At 38.6% G+C, this 19,330-nt stretch overlaps 2 protein-coding genes and 1 long non-coding RNA gene across 3 annotated transcripts; 1 reads left to right on the top strand and 2 right to left on the bottom strand.

The window, feature by feature from the left end:
• Positions 1–664: 664 nt before the first annotated feature.
• On the bottom strand, positions 665–1,174 carry LOC107742572 (uncharacterized). Its single transcript, XR_001640319.1, has 3 exons — positions 996–1,174; positions 844–911; positions 665–753 (listed from the first exon to the last, which is right to left on the bottom strand). It is a non-coding gene; the product is annotated as an uncharacterized LOC107742572 (long non-coding RNA).
• Positions 1,175–7,107: 5,933 nt separating this feature from the next.
• LOC107742570 (troponin I, fast skeletal muscle-like) lies at positions 7,108–8,422 on the bottom strand. The gene is made up of 6 exons (XM_016555600.1): positions 8,363–8,422; positions 8,235–8,271; positions 8,015–8,143; positions 7,849–7,938; positions 7,589–7,765; positions 7,108–7,499 (listed from the first exon to the last, which is right to left on the bottom strand). Exons 1-6 carry the CDS (start codon positions 8,368–8,370, stop codon positions 7,410–7,412), a joined length of 531 nt encoding a protein of 176 aa, XP_016411086.1. The 5' UTR covers positions 8,371–8,422; the 3' UTR covers positions 7,108–7,409.
• A 5,787-nt stretch (positions 8,423–14,209) lies between these two features.
• Positions 14,210–18,102, top strand: LOC107742571 (sodium/potassium/calcium exchanger 6, mitochondrial-like). The gene is made up of 4 exons (XM_016555601.1): positions 14,210–14,639; positions 14,930–15,082; positions 15,362–15,414; positions 17,959–18,102. The coding sequence occupies exons 1-4, from the start codon at positions 14,475–14,477 to the stop codon at positions 17,960–17,962; spliced, it is 375 nt and encodes a 124-aa protein (XP_016411087.1). The 5' UTR covers positions 14,210–14,474; the 3' UTR covers positions 17,963–18,102.
• The last annotated feature ends 1,228 nt before the right edge of the window (positions 18,103–19,330 follow it).

The raw sequence follows: 19,330 nt of genomic DNA, 5'->3' as shown, positions 1-19,330 counted from the left end.
CTCTCAACTCTTCAATGTCTATTTCTTTATCACAAATATTCTGAAAGTTCTGGGGTCCGTTCTTCGTACGTCGCTAACTCAGTTAGCTGGATTTGATTGTTGATGATTTCGCTTGATCTTGGATTGGTTGGTTCTTCGAAGCTCATCCCGGAGTTGCTGTCATAGCAACTGGTCCGTAAACTTAAACCTGCTCGGGAGCAGGCTTATTTCATGTAAACATTAGATCGCGGCTTTATAAGCGGAGGTGATACGAGAAGTCTGTTGCACTTGCAGCCATGTCTTGCCCGTTTTTACGAGAGCAACCTGTTGCGGAAGGTGCGAGGATAATTCGCAAAGCTTTTCGAATTAATCGTGTTTTTCGACACAGACAGGATCCATTAGCACAGCGCGATAGTGTACTGTTTGAAAGATATCGTTTTTCACGTGAGGGTGTCATTTACATCATTAATTTGTTGGAACCTCATATTAAAAGTTCGACTCGTCGGAGTCGGGCTTTAACAACAGCACAAACTGTGTGCATCGCGTTGAGATTCTTTGCGAGTGGCACTTTCCTGTACACTATTGGGGATGCGGAGAACTTGGCCAAAAGTGCTGTCTGTCATGCCATTCGCAAAGTTTATCTGGCGCTCAAAAGGATGCCCTGAACATTGGGTCAGTTCGCATTTAATCCAAGGGCCAGCTCTTCTGCCGGGGTGTGACATGGGGGTGCAGGACCACCACCTGTTTGTTTTTGCTCTGCCTTTTTCCTAGTTGCTGGTATAAACAAGCACATCATTTCACGGTCTTTAAAAAAATAAATAAATAAATAAAAAGACTAAGAACAACATATGTAGTTAACGTTACCATTTTGTAGAATATTCTTGTATTTCACCTTTACTTGTTCCCAAGTTCTAGTGGGTCCTGTGGTGGCTCTAATATAAAAGATTAAAGTAATTATGAAAATGTACATATACTGTAATAACTGATCAGAAACATCTAACACCGTCACTACTTACGCATTTAATTGGTCTGCTATTTTTTGCCAGCCCTCTCTCCTGGCTTTTGCAGCCTTTGAGGTGTTCCCTGGCGTTTTTATTAAATTTTGGAACTCGCCATAGCCCTCCATCAAGAGTTCTTGCTCTGCCGCTGAGAAAAAGTGGGCGCGCTCTTTGGCCATTGTGAGCAACCAATAATAGCGTTGCTGATCAGTGTTTCGACTATCGATACATATCCCCTTTTAAACCAGCGCATGAACGCGCAATTATCTCACATAACTCAATCCAGCCATACTAACCATCAACAACAGGTGTGCTCGAAGAACCTAATTAGCCAGATAATGATTAGCTGGATCATATCATCTCGGATGTGTATTTTGATATCGGATGTAATAAGCGACGTACGAAGAACGGACCCCTGGTCTATTTTTTTGTTTTTGTTTTACTCACCAAGCTATTTTAAAAAGTATCAATGTTGGAAGTAGCTGATATGGAAGAGTACAAATTACTAAAAAACTGAGCAACATGTTTCGAAATAACTGAAGAATTATCTACTATTTTGTTGTTAATCATTAATTTCGAGATTTAGGCAAAGTCACTGTTTCTTTTTTCAAGGCCAAAAAAATATTTTGTATTTTTTCCCCCTTTTTCTAACCATTTAAGTCTGGATCTAATAAATGCTCCTCTTGCTTTATCGTCATAGATATTATCTAATTCAATCTGCAATAAATAAAATTTTTGTAACTCACAATCAGTCAAAGCTTCCTTTTTCTTTTTACATAAATTAAAAATGTCCTCAATAATTTATTTTTCTTTCACTTTTTTATATTTCGCTTCCAATTTTCCTTGATTAATAAATGCCATTCTAATATCAAATTTCAAGGGTTAGTTCACTCACCCTCAAGTCATCCTAGGTGCATATGACTTCCTTCTTTCAGACGAATCCAGTCGGAGTTATATTAAAAATTGTCTTTGATCTTTCAAGCTGTTTAATGGCAGTCAGCAGGTGTTGCATGCATCAGTCCAAAAGAAGTGAAATAAAGTTCAGCGGGTGTTGCATGCATCAGTCCAAAAGAAGTGAAATAAAGTGCATCCATCCATAATAAAAAAGTGCCTCACACGGCTCCTGGGGGTGAACAAAGGCCTCCTGTAGCGAATCGATGCGTTTTTGTAAGAAAAATATCCATATTCAAAACGTAATAATCACTTTAATCTAGCTTCCGCTTGTCGGAGAATGTGCTAACAGCCGTAATAAATAATAGCGATATCTATGGAGTTTTAAGATAATCAGTTAAACTAGCTAGCTGTTTTTATTGTTGACATAAAACTGCTTCATATTTAACGAAGCATATGCAAAACGCTTTAACCGGAAGGGGCGAGACCAAGTTAACAGAATACGGAAGTCTGTTGCGCATAACCTCTATTAATGCTGTCACATAACAAATCTGCTTCAAAGATAAAATTACATGAATTGCTAATTACAACGTTGAAATAAGTAAAGCCTGTACAAATACTATAGAAATCGTGAATATAAATTATTGGGAATCATGTAAAAAAAATAAAAACAGTGCACATTTAATTTATCTAATATAAAATGTTCATTACGTTGCTGTCTTGCCGCCAGCCAATCGCTGCATTGCTGATCGTGGTTTCGAGTATCGATACATCTGCCCTTTATGGGGAACACAAGAATGTGCAGTAATCTTAGACAACTTAATCCAGATATTTTAATAAAATCCTCAAATTCGTTTGAAGAACCAAATTAGCCAGAGATCAGTTATCACGATTAAAAGATCTGGCATCTTTCAAATAATCTCAGATGTATTATGCGAGGTACGAAGAACGGGCCGGTTTGTTTTCCTCCCATGGCATAAACAGATATGACGTTTCTGTGGGCGTTCCCAGTAATGCCGACAGACGGTGCGTTCCAAACACTGATCTATCTGTATGACCATTTAGGCCTAGGCCTACATGCTCAGGAGGTTTGCGTTGTAAGAATGTACAGTGATACTTCCGATATAAAAACGCTGACTCGTTAGGTGATGTTTTCTCATCTCTTTTGGAACTGTCCATTTACAAAGAAATTTTGGCAAGATGTTTTAAGTTTCATTAGGAGTAACATTTATGATGAATGTATTCTGTTTTGGAAGGACATAGTATTGGGTTTTATTGAGTATGAACAATCTAATAGGAAACAGTTTCATGTAGTGAATCTCAAAATTTCACATCCATAGATGCAAATATTCAAACTCCAGACCTCTCTTTCTTTCAGACATCTCTTTCTTCCCCTTTTTCTTTTTTTCTTCTTCTTCTTCTTCTTCTTCTTTATTTGTTTTTACTTCATTTTTTGCTATTATTGTTTATCACTTTTATGTTGATGGTTGTATTATTTTTTGTGTACTGTTCTTGATTTTTGAGCATTAATAAAAAAAAAAGAAAAAGAAAAAAAAAAAAGATCAGTGGTTCCAAACAAGTTCGACTTCGCTTATAAATGTATGTATAGTATTTTTCTATACTACTGTAATATTTTTACGAGTTAGATTTGGTACATTATTATGGTTAAAATGACATTGTACTTCAACAAAAATACTTTACAGCTACTTTTATCAGTCCATTCAAATGTTTCAAATACTGTACATAGACAAAATATACATTACAAATGCATATTACATTACATTTCATATACAAATATACATTTTATTTAACGTAAAAGATGAATGGGGGTCAAAAGCGTACAAAATGTATGACAAAGGTGCCTCCTTGATCGTCTCATTAAGATGACGCAGAAGTGCATTCCAAAAAATTTTTTTTTTACCCCTACACCCTTCACCCCTACACGATGAGCCCTTCTGAATGGATGAAAGTCAATTGGCAGCGAGTGTGTTTTGGGACTCAGTCTGACACTGTAGTCAAAAGCCTTTTTCAAATATTGTGCACCTTTAACCTAGTGATTGCTATCGGAATGTGAAGTGACTTTCAACCAGCATAAGAAAAAAATTTTTTTAAACCAAATGACCTACCTCGCCTTCCATAATAAGGGCTCAAGCAGAGCGGTTTGTCGCAAATATTAAATGTAATTTCTATTGTTGTCCATTGTATCATTCATATCTAATAAGACATGTAAATCAAGTAAATTACAAAAATTACACAAAGTAATGACTGTCATGATTACTTAAAAAGAAATGTATGACTAAATAAATAATAAATAACAAATTTGTTTCTGTTTCGCTATAGGCTATGTAAGGGCAAAAAAAAAAACAACAACTTATAAAACACCTGAATTATTTTTGTAAGAAAACAAATAAATAAATAGATTATTTAATTAAAGTTAATAAGGCACTTTATCCCAAGATAGTGGTTAACTTACCTCCCATATTAGTTATAGTTAGTTATATTGTTTTTAAACATCTATAATGCAAAGAAAATCTATAATGCCAAAAGACTGCAAGAACTAATTGACAAGAGAACTCTACATTTGCTTTCAATGAAAATAATAACTAAACTTTTGAATAATAAAGCTGATAATATTTCCCTGCATCCCTAGAATAAATGTTGAATAGTCTGGAAAACCATTTCAGACCATCTGATTGTTAAGGCCAGTAAAATGAAGACTGGAGCTTGTTTCCACACTTTTTAATCAAGTGAATATTTCTCAGGCTAAATGATTTTTTAATTTCTGTATAAACACAATCCTTAAAATCCTGACTACAGAAAAGATGCAGTTAATTTCAAAACATGTTGACCTTTTGTAATTACATACAACAGTTTGAGTATATGATTGCCTTTATATCTTTTTACTCTTCTGGGTTTCTCCAAAGAATTTCTATGTAGTAATGAAGTCTCTCTCTGGGGAACATAGTTTAGTGCAGTGGTCTTCAATCTTGGTCCTAGGGACCCATCGCTCTGCACATTTTGCATGTCTCCCTTTTTTAACACACCTGATTCAGATTATCAGTTCGTTAGGAGAGACTCCGTGGACTGAAGAGATGTGTAGAGCCGTGGGTCAACAGGACCAGGATTGAAAACCACTGGTTTAGCTGATTATTTCCATTAAAATTGTTGCTTTTGCTCTGACAGCCACATGAGGGCGACAGACATCTTTTGGTATCTGGACAGGGTACATGAACGACATGAAATTATTGACATGATTTGATCGATGTGTAGGATTTTCTTAAAGGGTTGATTCAGATTATCAGTTCGTTAGGAGAGACTCCGTGGACTGAAGAGATGTGTAGAGCCGTGGGTCAACAGGACCAGGATTGAAAACCACTGGTTTAGCTGATTATTTCCATTAAAATTGTTGCTTTTGCTCTGACAGCCACATGAGGGCGACAGACATCTTTTGGTATCTGGACAGGGTACATGAACGACATGAAATTATTGACATGATTTGATGGATGTGTAGGATTTTCTTAAAGGGTTGGTTCACCCAAAAATGAAAATTAACCCATAAATTACTCACCGTCAAGTCATCCTAGGTGTATATTCTTGAAAGATCAAAGACAATTTTTTATGTAACTCCGACTGGATTCGTCTGAAAGAAGAAAGTCATATACACCTAGGATGACTTGAGGGTGAGTAATTTATGGGCTAGTTTTCATTTTTGGGTGAACTAACCCTTTAAGTAAAATTTATGTTTTGGTTATGAAAACTTGTTCTAATATTAAACAAATAGTGTAAAACATCAGCAGCACATTTGCCATTGCATCACTGCAGGAAAAGATGTCTCTTAACTGTCCTTTTGAACTATTGTTTATCTGCCACTTCAGTAATAAGACTTTTCTCACTCTTACATTGTAGAAGAAGAAAAGGCTGACTGCTACAGCAAAACAAATAAATAAATCATGAGCTACCTTTTTGAACACCACAGCAAGTAGAAAATGTTTGTAAAATATGTTGTATTTAATGTAACTTCAGTTGACCTGTGTCACATCAGTTGAGCAGATGGTCCTTCAGCATCGGTCAAGTGTTAACTGAATGCAGAAACATGTAGTTTGTACAGTATGAAAAACAGTACTTCTATATGGAACATCACAATAAAACATGGAAACCCAGTGTGTGTGTGTGTTTGTATCTCACTTGTACAGGAAAGAAGGTATTGCGTAGTCTCGTATTTGGTTCAGTACTCACAATTGAAGTTACCCATCTATCTATGCAATACAGTGGAATACTGCAATATTGTTAGTATATGACCCTACTCTGATACAGACTTAATTTTTTTAACCAGTACTGTGTATGCACACATAGTTATTTAGTGACATGCCATCTATATTTATACATTTATGAAGTGACAAACACTTGAGTGTTGAACTTGAGACATCTCCCATCAAGAGACTCTTCTGTATCAGTTTAACTTTAGTTAGTAACCTTTATTTAACCAGGATGAAGACAATATCTGTTCAAGAAAGCAAAAAAGACATAACAATTAACATATTGGCAAAAAAATAAAAATAAAAATTGGGCCATCGTAAGTTCAAAGGTAGTAGTTCAGCCTGAAAACATGAGTTTGATAGCCACATGAGCCTCGTAAAATGTTCTCACAAGTCGGTCGTCATGATATTTCACCGTATAAGTAAGGACATTTGGGCCTCACATGTATAACTAAACAAGTACACACATATTTGTTCAAACATAGAATACATACACACATGCTTAATTTCATCCACAGATCTCCCCTTATTAACAAAAAATACAGAGAAGTAAGTTCAGTACATCTGATGCTCATTAGCATAAATATAGGGAAGGAAAAATGGGAAGAGCTTAGGTTAAGCAGCAGAACAGTCTTAATCTCTGCTTGCTCAGCCTGGTCTCATTCAGCAATAAGCACCATGATTAAGTTATGATGTAAAAATGACTGCTGAAAAAATATCAATTTAATGTATATCCTTATTTTCTCCACAACAAATGGCCAAGCAAGCGCAGACACTGACAAGATACGCGATACAGAACGAGACCAAACGCGGTATCAGCATGTCTCCACACAGTAAACAAAACAAGCGTTTCCTAGCAACGACAACTGCACTACACACTAATGAGACAAGTAAATACACTTACTTACTATATATCAAATCTTTTAGTGAGTGAAGATAAAGAGAGAAAGGATAAATTACATGAGGATGACTTTTTGCTAGTAGGGTAAGAAAATAAGGAAATGTGAAGAGGAATGAGGAATGATGAGAGGAATCAAAGGAACTGGGAATATGAGGAATGATCAGATCAGATGACGGAGTTTCTTTTACTGCTTTTATTTGTTAAGGTGAGTTCATTGATCACTCATGTAGTACATGACATTCTGAATATTATGATTAGCTTAGTTAATGTTGGTTTGTTGGATGTGTAGTTTGGATGTGAAAGCACATTTTGACAGCGAGCTGTGCAACAGTAACAACAGAAAGTCCATCAGAAATCAACTCCACAAGAAAAATGGCTGCCTGATTAAGCCTCGGATTCAAACATCTTCTTCCTGCCGCCCATGCCAGCCTTATCCTCTATATTCTTATGCCAGTCTCCCACTGCCTCCTTCTCCTAAAATAAGAATTTCAAGATCAAAAATTATATTTGAAATAATTACTTTGGCAGGTATGGGTTTCTTTATTGCTGTAGTGTGCCCTCACCTCCTCCTTGACCTCTTTCTTGACCTGTTTGAGGTTGGCTCTCAGATCCAGGGACACTTTGTGTTTGGAGCCCAGCAGGGCCTGCAGCATGGCATCAGCAGACATACGCACTTTCTTAAGAGCGGGTTTCTTGAATTTACCTATCAGGTCCTGAACCTTTATCTTCAGATCCTCAATCTAGAAAAACATGCAGTGTTATTTGCTGAAAGTCAACCCCATGAAAGATAAACGAACGAGAACAGAATCCATGCATTTAAAACCTCTTTTTCGCTCTTGGCCACTTTAACAGACAGGTCATATCTCTCCTCATCCACCACATCAATCTTCTGATGAAGCTCTTTGCACAGGTCCTGACCACAGTGGAGAAAACATTTCATAACAGAGTAAAATACTACAATAATAATGAAGGACTTCATGCATGTGTACCTGTAATTCCTGCAGTGAGCCAGGCAGAGACAGAGGAGGACATTTCTCCTCCATATAGCGAACTCTTTCCTCCTCTGTCTGCTTTTCCTCAGCCGCCAGCAGGTCCTTGGCTATACCCAGTATCAAACTCTAGAACAAACAATAGGGAAAAGACACATGCAACAAAGCACACATCTCTAGAGTAAACACAAACCAAACAGACTCAAATGCTCATGTTTACCTTGAGATGATGCCGACGGCTTGAGGTCATCTTTTTTCTGTTAGGATTTTAGGAGAGAAATAACATATTTCTACACTTTTAAACTGTATATGTGAAATTTCCAGTTGAAGATGTGCTTACAGACTTACTCAGACATGATGGCAGGCTTGCTGTGCTCTTCTGTTAGGAAATATAGAGTACAGGGTGAGACTGTCTTAAAAAGTGATTGTCCAAGCATTGTTTAATGGTCAACACATTGAGCAGATGATAAACCATGTTTTACATGTCCTATTTCGGTGAGGGTAAACTTCTCTCTAGCTAATATGTTACTTTGACTTATGCGTAAATGAAGCCCTGGACAAAAAGCTGGTTTACAATATTTAATCTCAAAGCATTAAATTCTGCAGTGCAGCCTTTCTAAGCTCTTCTCTGCTGCGTTCACCACATACACACCTTATTCAGTTACAGCCACTGAGTACTGCTATCAAAAGTCATCACTTTTAACACAGTAAACTACAGCTATAAACAAGTCACACTCCTCCACACTCAATTAACACTCTCATTCATTACACAGAGAACATCCCACCAATCACATGCATGCATATCAAGTGGCTGTTTTGGCAGTTAATGAAGTAATTCACTTCTGTATTCACTCATGCAGGGCCGTTTCTAGCCAAAACATATTATTTGTGAATATAGTTGCTCCGATACTTTCAATGATTTTCAATGATTGTCTGTGTACACTCTGTTTCTTTGTCTGTGACAAAAGGGATTTCAGTCAGGGCAGAAAGCAGATGTTCAATGGGTCATGCGGCAGTCACGCGGTATAGATCCCGTGTTCGCGGGCCTGAGGGCATCAGTTAATTTACTCATCCTTTTCCTGCTGGATATACTAGTTCTATACATTCACGATCACGAGGTATCCATATGTCGTGAAAGGGCTTTTCAGTCCTGATACAAAAGATCTCTGTGGTATCTCTTGATTAGATTAATTCTGGGCTCACTGATGGTGATTCAGTGGCATATCTGTGTCCTGTATATGAAATCCCTACATACCCAACACTATTTGGGGTATGTAATAATTTTTGATTACTAAATATGATAGGAATTAAGACCAAATGTTTCAGGTCAAATACTTTGATGGAAAATTAATAAATTACTTCCTAAAATGTTAGAAGGAAGCAGTGACCTTCTTGTTTGATAGCACCTGTCTGATAATCAGCATGCACATTTCCTGTGCTACAGTTCAGAGGTGGTAGTTTTTACCCATATTTAGGTATCATTTAATTGCTTTAAATAAATGTTGAAATATTGCTACAGTTGTTCCTTGAGGGTTAGGTTTGTGACATTTGTTGAAATGTCATGTTGTCTCATGGCAAGATTCGGCACTAAGAAACATTTGTGGTCATATCAGAACATCTGTCAACCTGCCTAATAGCTGAGCTGAGCTAAAGAAAGAGTGTACAAAAAAGTATATATTGTCTCATCTTCTTTTACAAGAATCTGCATGTTTGGGGGATCTGGTTGCTCACGCATTCAGTCATTGCAAATGAGAAGGGTCATGTCTCTGATCGAACAGCTGATGAAACAAACCGGGGGCCAGTTGCTTTAATACAGCCACTATGTTAAGACTTTGTCTAAAGAAGTAGTCTGACCAACTAGCAATTAACGTAGGGGTAATCTGTTTTACTTTTCAAATTCAAATTAGACCAATCTAGAATTCAGGTAACTGATTAAAAAAGTTATGACCAGTCTTAAAAAAAAACATTTGATGGGTAACTTGTAAGTTTATGCAATCGGGCACTTTTCTCGATTACAGATTGAGCTATTATTTCTATTAAAGATTAATAGTGCTGAAGTCCGATGAATGTTGGTGTTTCTGCAGTTACAGAAGTAATTCTTTTCATCACTGTAAATATGAGGTACATGTATTTGTTATGCTGGAACATGTTTTTTTTTTTTTTTGATGAAGGCTGTAGCATTTGACACAACTGCTGGTATTGGTTTTTGAAGGAATGAGCACAACACGAATATTCTTATTTATTCAGGAATTCGATTTTTGCTCTAGTCAAGATGCTACTTTCATGTACAGTATCTAAACGGCCAAAAGTAGCTTGTCAAAAATGTATTATATACTTCACACCATCTAAGTTTGTGTCTCTATATGTTTCTCTGAGCTCTATAGCTGGGGCTGAAGGATTTAATATGGAAGCGTCAATGGGTAAAATTGGTTTGACGTCATGTCTTAACTATTTCAGGATTGTTTCTATCAGGGTTGGACTGGCAGCACCAATTGGGGTCTCAAATTGGGATCATTCATAGAGACACAGCTAACATCAAACCCACCACACACACACTCATGCAAACACATGTTATAATTAATAATTTAATTTAATTTAATTAAACATGTTGATGCCAGCTTTGACACCATCCTCTTCCCCCTTGGAATAAGAAGCTGGTCTACTAAATGAAAGGTCAGGCAGGCTTGATGGATAGAGTTTCTCCTGAGGATGACTAGTATGTTTTTGGCTCATGTCATGAATTTTATGCAATTGCTGCACTGCAGTGGTGTTTAAAATATATTGCTTATAGATGGAAGGAGTAGAATATATTAGCATATGGACCTGTAAGACAACAGCAGTTGCAGTTAATACAGATTCATTGTGTACATGACAAATTCTGTAAATTCTAGATATGTAGGAATGATTTACTTTTGCTCTGTGAACTCCAAACACTTAACTGTTGTGAAAAACAATTGGATATAAACTGTTCAGAATGTGGTTCCGGTGTTGACAATTTTTATATATTTTTTTTTTCTTCATGAAAGATCCTACACCAAACTGCCTGTTTATCATTCATTCCTTACATATTTAAATCTTTTAAATTACTTTTACTTCAAAATTGTTCAAATCATAATTTTAATTATACGTTTACATTATACAGGACCAAAATTCTGTCATTGTTTTCTAACCAAAACATTGTCAGTGTGCTCTGAGAAAAAAAAAAAAAAAAAATTAATTAATGAAATAAAATATATTTACCCTACTATATCAAAATGATACTGACCCACTAATACAGACTGTTATTCATTTTGATTGTTTAAGTAGATGTGTGTTTTTGGTTGAATGTTTTGTCTCCTATAGTGATTTATGCTTTTCAGAGTGCAGTAACTCATTAGGACACTGAGTAAAGTAAATAAGCAATAAAATAAGAAAAACAATCTTGAAAGCAAGGGTTATTTATATGAGTGAGGTTGGGAGGGGTAATATTGGCTTTCAAAAGCATGAAGTCTCATTGGTCTGCACTGGACTGTAATTCCATAAAGAGTTAAAGGGTTTCGCTGAGCCATCACAGAATGCTATCAAAACCATCTTTCAGTACAGAGGCAGCTCCTGGTCTGTCCTGTTACCCAGATTTTCTTAAAGGTGAGATGTTTCTGACCTGTTACACATGCTATATAATTTCTGGATGTGTTTAAAGATGACAGTATACATTTTTACAAAATTTTATGAGTTAAACAAAGAGATGAGTTCACCCACATAATCGTAGAAGATTTCTTACAAAACAAATTGTGAGAAATCTTCTACCATTATGTGTGCAAAGTCCTCTTTTTGTTGAACTTTGGTATGTTTTTTGAGCTTACACACCAAAGTAATTCTTAATTTTTACAAAAGTTTATAAGACATTTTGTATATATATATATATATATATTAATGACTATATGGATGTGTTTTATGAGATGTGGGTTAGAGGCATTCAAAAGCGAAGGAAGCAAATTAAGTTTGCTTCCTTTCTTTTATTCAGCAAATGCTTTAGAGTATTTATCTTCATTATAAGCCTAAGCATCCTCTTGCATGTTGTGTTTCAAGCAGAGTATGTAGTCTTTTATCAGACACTTGTATTCAAAGTGATGAATCCTCTTGGAGTAACCTGGTTTTAGGTGTCATGCTCAAGGGCATAATGTTAATGGCTTATGGATGAGGTTTTTCATTTGGTGTAAATATTTCAAACAGTTGAGCCTTATTTAAATATAGGAGAATGTTTGAAATCCAGAAAAATGTCCATATATTAGCAAGATAACATAATACAGGTAATGTGGCAGAGCTGAGGGAACACTATGTGCTAACATTTCAATAACCCTGAAATCTAAGGCCCCAATCAATCCATCACCCAGCTTATCACTGCAGCTACAGTCCAGTTATAGATCTTGAGGAATTCTGGACATATGGGTTTTAGGAATTTTGAGAAAGAGTTGTATTACTTTGAGGAGACAGCATAAGCCAGAGAGGAAGAGGAACGAGGCAGTCTCTTTATGACTGATCTGTTGCCTGATACAGTTTCTGATTAATGCCTTTAGCCCTTGTTTGCTCTTGATACAACACTTTGAATAATTTTACACACAGATATCAGCTTTCTGCTTCACTCACATTTATATCACATGCAGCTAAATGCTAGTACTGGGTGAAACATAGCAGCATAGTCCTTTTGACTCCATTTATTTCATTTTATTCGTCTAAAATTTTTACACCAAATACACCAAAACATCAGTATGTTCATGTCGTTAACTACAGTATATAACTATAGCTGTAATAATAAAATATGTTGCTTAACATTACTATGGGCATCATGTTAATTTAATATATTCATCCCGATGCCAACAAATGTATGTACAGCAGCTGTCTGTATTATATGGTCAGCTCATATTCCCTTTTTTTGGTTGTAAATAATTTATACATGAGTCAATACATCGTGTACACTCACTAAACAAGTGAGAGTGGAGAGATTCGTCCTCACGCGAGCCTATCGCAAGACATCTGGTAGGGGGGGCACCTGGAGAGATTCGTCCTCGCGCGAGCCTTTCGCAAGACATCTGGTAGGGGGGGCACCTGAAGAGATTCGTCCTCGCGCGAGCCTTTCGCAAGACATCTGGTAGGGGGGGCACCTGAAGAGATTCGTCCTCGCGCGAGCCTTTCGCAAGCCATCTGGTGGGGGGTGGCACCTGGGGTGGCCAGCCAAATTTCAGGGGGGGCCGGTGCCACCCCTGGCCACCACGTAGACACGCCCCTGCTTCCACAGAAGTACAATGCACTGTGTAGTTTATCTATGATGTGCCTGCTTGTGTGTGTGTACTGTGTTTGTATCTCACTGTGTGCTTGTGTGTGTGTGTGTGTGTGTGTGTGTGTGTAAAACACATGCTTTCATATTTGTGTTTAAATGTGTGTAACATATGCTTTCATATTTGTGTGTTTATGTTGTATATGTGTATGTGTGGGTGAGAGCAGGCATGTTTGTTTACAGGCACTTTTTACGCACAAAAACGTAATATTCACAAATTTATATTCGTATTTTTTAAGTAACGCAAAGATTCTCTGAGAATGCAACAGTTTTGCGAGATAATTAAAAAAATAACTCCTCACATGAGGTATTTCCATCACCATGTCCCAGGGGCTCCGTTTCGAAAACGAACGAAAGTCTTGGTTTTGAAACGACATGAGGGAAAGTGAATGATTTCGGAATTTTCGTTTTTGGATGAACTAACCTTATCCCTTTAAAGGGGTCATATGATGCGATTTCAAGTTTTTCTTTCTCTTTGGAGTGTTACAAGCTGTTCGTGAATAGATAAGATCCCTAAAGTTGCAAAGACTAAAGTCTCAAACCCAAAGAGATATTCTTTATAAAAGTTAAGACTCGTCCATGCCTTCCTAAAACGCCTTGTTTAAACTCGCCCCCACATGTCTACATCACTGTGTAGGAAGATTTGCATAACGCACCGAAATGGTGATGCGTTTCAGAAAGACGGGGCGTAGAGGAGCAACAATAATGTACAGTATGTGGAAAATAATGTGTTTTTTGAACCTTAAAACACATAAACACATTGCATTGCACCAAATACATCAAATAATGTTCTTTTTAGCAACTTCATATGACCCCTTTAAGTTGAAAAGAGTGAAATGTCTCTTTAACCTCAGGACAGAGGGAGGGCGGATAACAAAGCTCATCACGCTGTTTGTATAGGAAGTATTGGAATGACCTGACAGGCTGACACGCTTCTCATTAAGTCGTCTCACTCGTGACAGAATGCGTAATCCTGCGTGATTTAGGTCAAACCACAGATTGTGATTCACAGCGTCTAAATACATGGAGTTTATCAACAATGAAGGAAAAGAGCGCAACGGAACCTCTAAAGTTGCCGTCGATCTACCACAATTCAGCTACTAGTGATGAACTTTGAAAAGCAATGTTGAAGCAGAATCAGCCCAAATGCGTGCTCTTCTCTTAGTGTTGTTTTGCACCGTTGCTCTGCAATGGGATCGTGTCAGCTGCCAGAAAACTGTTTACCAGTCAAACACACACCTCGTCCCTCATAGGAATGTTTGGCGTTCAGACAGACCTGCAGAAGGTACACCGAACCGCAATGGAGACGAGGTGAGTTGGACGAAACTGAAATATGTGATCACGCAATGCTTAGATTACCTGTCCTGTCAGTCGTGATCGCTTATGACTCAAATCACTACACTCCATTCATTCAGTGTTCTGATGTATAGGAAGTTACTGAGTGTGCACAATAATGAGTCATGACTCATTAATGTGACAAATACATTTGCTCTCTTTTTCCTTACCATGACCATGAGTAAACTATAAAATCGATCTATGTGGTGCTGTCTAACTGTTGGCAGTGAATCCTTCACAGCCGCATTTGTTGGTCTGTGTTGCAGTGTGATGTGGTGATGAACCTGTCTGCCAGTCAGAGATGTGAGTTTGTGAAAAATACACCGGACTGTGCTTCAGATGAAGGGTTCATCAAATACCCTGTGGTCACCTTTTGCCTGTTCCCACCTAATCTGCTGCCCCTAGCCATCACACTCTATGTAAGGACACATTTAGCTCAGTTACCAAACTCACAGTTTACTTTTTAAACTGTTTGCATATCAGAGTATTGAGTGTTGTGTAAATTTATTTGTGGAGCGTGATATTTCTGTTTACATATGCAACTGAAACTAATGATAATGCATCATCCAGGCTGTGTAATCTGATTTTATATTGGTTGTGCATTTTATTAACTCCTTGGTTTTGTATGTTGTATGTTGTATGGACTTTAACCTCTCACGTTTTCTCTTTCCTTCCCTCTTCTTTTTTCTTCCCGTCAGGTCCTCTGGCTGTTTGTTCTGTTCCTTGTTCTTGGGCTGATTGCATCAGACTTGTGAGTGGTGTATTTGAGATAATTCTAAGGTGGTGTTTCCCAACCTTTTTTTAGCCACGGCACAGTTTTGATAAGTAAAAAAATCCCACGGCTCACCACTAAGCACTGAATTATAGCAAAGTTGCACAAATATGCATTGCTTCAAATAGCATATTAAAACTGGATATTATGTTAAAAGTAGTACTCATATTTAATGTGAAACTTGAGCTTAAGTCAGGTATGAACACAAGGTCAGGTAGCTTTATGTTGTTGGTGATGATAAAACAACAAATTTATATATCTTCGCTATTGGGTGGAAACCTTGTATGTCCAAAACCACTACCACTTTCAGGAAATGTAAAACTAAAAACATTTCCTTTTTTTTGATAATATAAATGCTGAATCGTTAGAGTTGGTATTGTGGCTTTATATATGATCAGACACTTGCATGTGCCATTATAATATTAGCATTTTATGTAAAATCAAGCTCAAATGGAGTTGCAAGGTTTTTGACCAGCAACTGATGGCAATATGTGTTCCCTCTCGAGTTGGTCTTTCGACACTATATCATCGAAGATGACACTTTGGGGTTATCTAGTAGATTGGGGAATCTACTGAAGCCTTGTGAAATCTCGTGGACAAGAATTCGCCCGCCAATGGCGTTCAAGCACGTGAAATAGAGGCGGGCACTCGTGATGCTCTGCCTCTATGTTCAGAGCATCACGAGTGTTTCTGATGTTGCTTCATAGAGTTGACTGCCCGATTAGATTCGTCTCCACTCCACATGGAGTCTGGCTTCATCTTGGACTTGAACTAAGGCATGTCTATACGGGATATTTGTTTTGCGGTGGGTTGGTCCTCGCAAAACGCTTTGGCTAGGTTTTATAACCTGAAAATTCCCCTTTTTCACACCGCATGTTCTGTCTGTGCAGGGGAAGACTGCTGAGCAGCCATTGAATGACTGAGAGATTTCGTGGCCACGCCTCTCTCTGGCACGTGTTTCAACTAGGTTGTATAGGCCGATGTGCAGTGCCATTACTCACAGTAATAGCTACTGCATATGCAAAACTGATGCCTTCATGACACCGCTTTCTGTGTTCTATTATTTCAGTAGTATTCAGGCACTACAATTGTAGCAATCTGCCCTGTTTTTGTGCTTATATGAACTTGGTTCTTCCCGCAGATTAATGCTGGATGCTGTGAATATATGTCACTCGTAAGATTTGGTTTAATGTTGTATGCACCAATACGCTTGTTGCTTATTATTACCTTTTCAATAGTCCAGCATTGCTTGAATGTGTACATTCATGAAATGTTCAAATGCGGATTATGCGGCTCTCTCCCCTCTAAATGAGTGGAGCTTGCGCGCTGAATGGATCTGGACAATTGACTGATTATATTCCATTCAGGGATTGTATTAAACCATCACAGACTTCTGCTTCTCAACCACCCAGAGAGTGCAACTGGGCTTTGTTGTGATGCAAGCTCGCATTTCACAGGGGTGCTCACAGTTGGTAACTTATACTTCTGTTCATTTCGAGCCGAGAAGTTTCTACCTTTAAGAGCTCCCAGGAAGCACTCAGGCTGATGGCTGTGGCTTTGGAGAGAGTGCTTTGCTTTGCTCTCACTCATAAGGTGACGATAGCGAGACTGTCAGCTCTCTTATGTCTGTTCTCACTTCCTCCGCTCATTATGGGCGACAGGAACTGTAATGGCCTTTGCGTCCGGATCATTTTGCTATGCAGTGCGTTAAGTCATAATATATATATTGAAACGTGCATTCAAGTTAGTGCATTGAGACAGGCCCTCGTCCAGGTTTGGCCAGGGGACTGGATTATATATGTGGGCCTGAATATATCTACTTTATGATCAGGTAGCCCGTTAGTTGCCTTGACTTTTTGCTGGAGTACTTGGACAGCGACTGTATGCCCTCCTTGTTTTAAGTTTGTTATACCGCTATAACGGCATGACTCCATCATATTTATTATAGTCGCCCGGCAGAATGTCCTGTCAATAAGAATTTTGAGTGGCACAAGAAGGCTGATCACCTCTCGCCCTTCTACGTGATCAACTTGTGCTGGGCACTTTAGTCAGTTCTGTGATTGAATGTTTCCTCACTAGCATCGCGAGTTTGCCTTTGCAAGACAATTATGTCTACAACTTGAACTGAAATTGTGGGAATACCTATCATTACTAGGTATTGGCACGACCACCACCATTAATCGCACGGTCAGACTTGTCACCGGTTGCAACATTATGCAATAATGTGTTGCTGCCGCATGCATTATTTGGCCACCAGCACACTGTGACGGTACGGTGCTCACACCGTGGATGTCACATATCCCGGGGTAAACATTGCTTGGCGATAGTGCCGTCGCATGAATGCTGGCAGTGAGTGCATGGTTAATCCAGTATGCAGGCGGGACCGCTGTCCTTTACTCTGTGATGTGTTTGCAGTAGTCTAATGCTTGTGCAACTTGCTCTTATAGCTGCTATGCCACTGAGCTTGTGAGGTCTTCCGTTGAGTGAAGTACATTTAGCTGAGGTCAACGGCTTTGCTTGCAGCTGATCTGGACCTTCGCTATCAACACAGCAGGATTTTATCAGATCCCCAAAGCGACACCTTCGATGACGTAGTGTCGAGAGACCGACTCGAGAGGGAACGTCTCCGGTTACCTAATGTGACTTCAGTTCCCTGAGAGACACTGCGTACGTTGCCATGTTACATAGCTCAGTCTTTGTCAGCTGCACTCTGCTTCAGTCCAAAGATTCTGAGGCAATGGCGTACAGCGCCACCTTATTTCACGCCTGCCTCTATTTCACACGCTTGAACGCCATTGGCGGGTGAATTCTCGACATCTTCGACGACATCTCCCTCCTGTCAGGGAGCCGAGGTTACGTTAGGTAACCGGAGACGTTTTGTCCGTCATATACGGCTGCATCTGAGGCAGTAAGTGCATCGCATTACATTTTCATCAACTTCCAAGTTATAAAGTTTATTGTAGCTATATGGGCAGTCAGTTTTTTAGTTGTTGAATACATTTGGTCAAAATCTCATGATATAAGAGATGAAGCGCTATGTACAGGATATATAAAACAATATATTAGCTACACCTAGACTGTAAATGCTAAGACTCTTCTCCACTCTTCAAACACACAAAAAAACATTAGTCTTTATAGACATAATGTTTCTTGAGTAAAGAAAACACTATACTTATTCAAACAACAGTACTTTATTTACCCTTGCACTGCAAGCAAGCAGAGATCTGTCTCCAGACTCTGCACGGCACTGTATTTTGAATGGAGTCTGAGCAGTGCTCCCCTTTTATCAAAGGGTTACCTATGAGCACGCTACTCCTTTCTGAATTCGGAGTTCTCCTCTCACGTGAGAGTTGAGTTCTCTGTTTTTCCAAAGCACCTGGAACCAGCAGCATCAAGCGAACTAGGCCCTTCCTCCGCCTCTCTGATGCGCTGAGTTTTTGGCTAGCTTGCAGTACGCTTACCCTTCTGATTTCTAACGATCATGCTTTAGGTCGAGCCCCCTCTCGTTGAGAGCTGGGTGTTGTGCTCCCTCAGCTAAGTAAATTACTGCTAGCTGTTCCAGCATTGGAACATGCTGTAGGTCGAGCCCCCTCTCGATTGAGAGCTGGGTGTTTGCTCCCTCAGCTAGAGATTTACTGCTAGCCACTCCAGCATTATACCTAAGCTCGAGTTGATGACTTCTCAAAACATAGTGTTTTTGGGATGCACCATATCCATCTATGAGCTGCTCTTTCAGAGTGCCACGAGGGCCCCTTAGAACGGTATTTTTAAATCCATGTTATGGTAAGTGTGCACATGAAATCTTTGTACACTTTCTAAAATCCACACTGTGGTAAGTTCGCACGCTAGTACTTTGCGTTCTTTCTAAAATCCTGTATGGTGAGGGCTTCGCGCG

This window comes from Sinocyclocheilus rhinocerous, unplaced genomic scaffold, assembly GCF_001515625.1.
Source record: "Sinocyclocheilus rhinocerous isolate Xijiao unplaced genomic scaffold, SAMN03320098_v1.1 scaffold587, whole genome shotgun sequence".
NCBI lineage: Eukaryota > Metazoa > Chordata > Actinopteri > Cypriniformes > Cyprinidae > Sinocyclocheilus > Sinocyclocheilus rhinocerous.
Note: the sequence above shows the minus strand (reverse complement) of the source record. Positions and strands in the feature narration are given on the sequence as shown.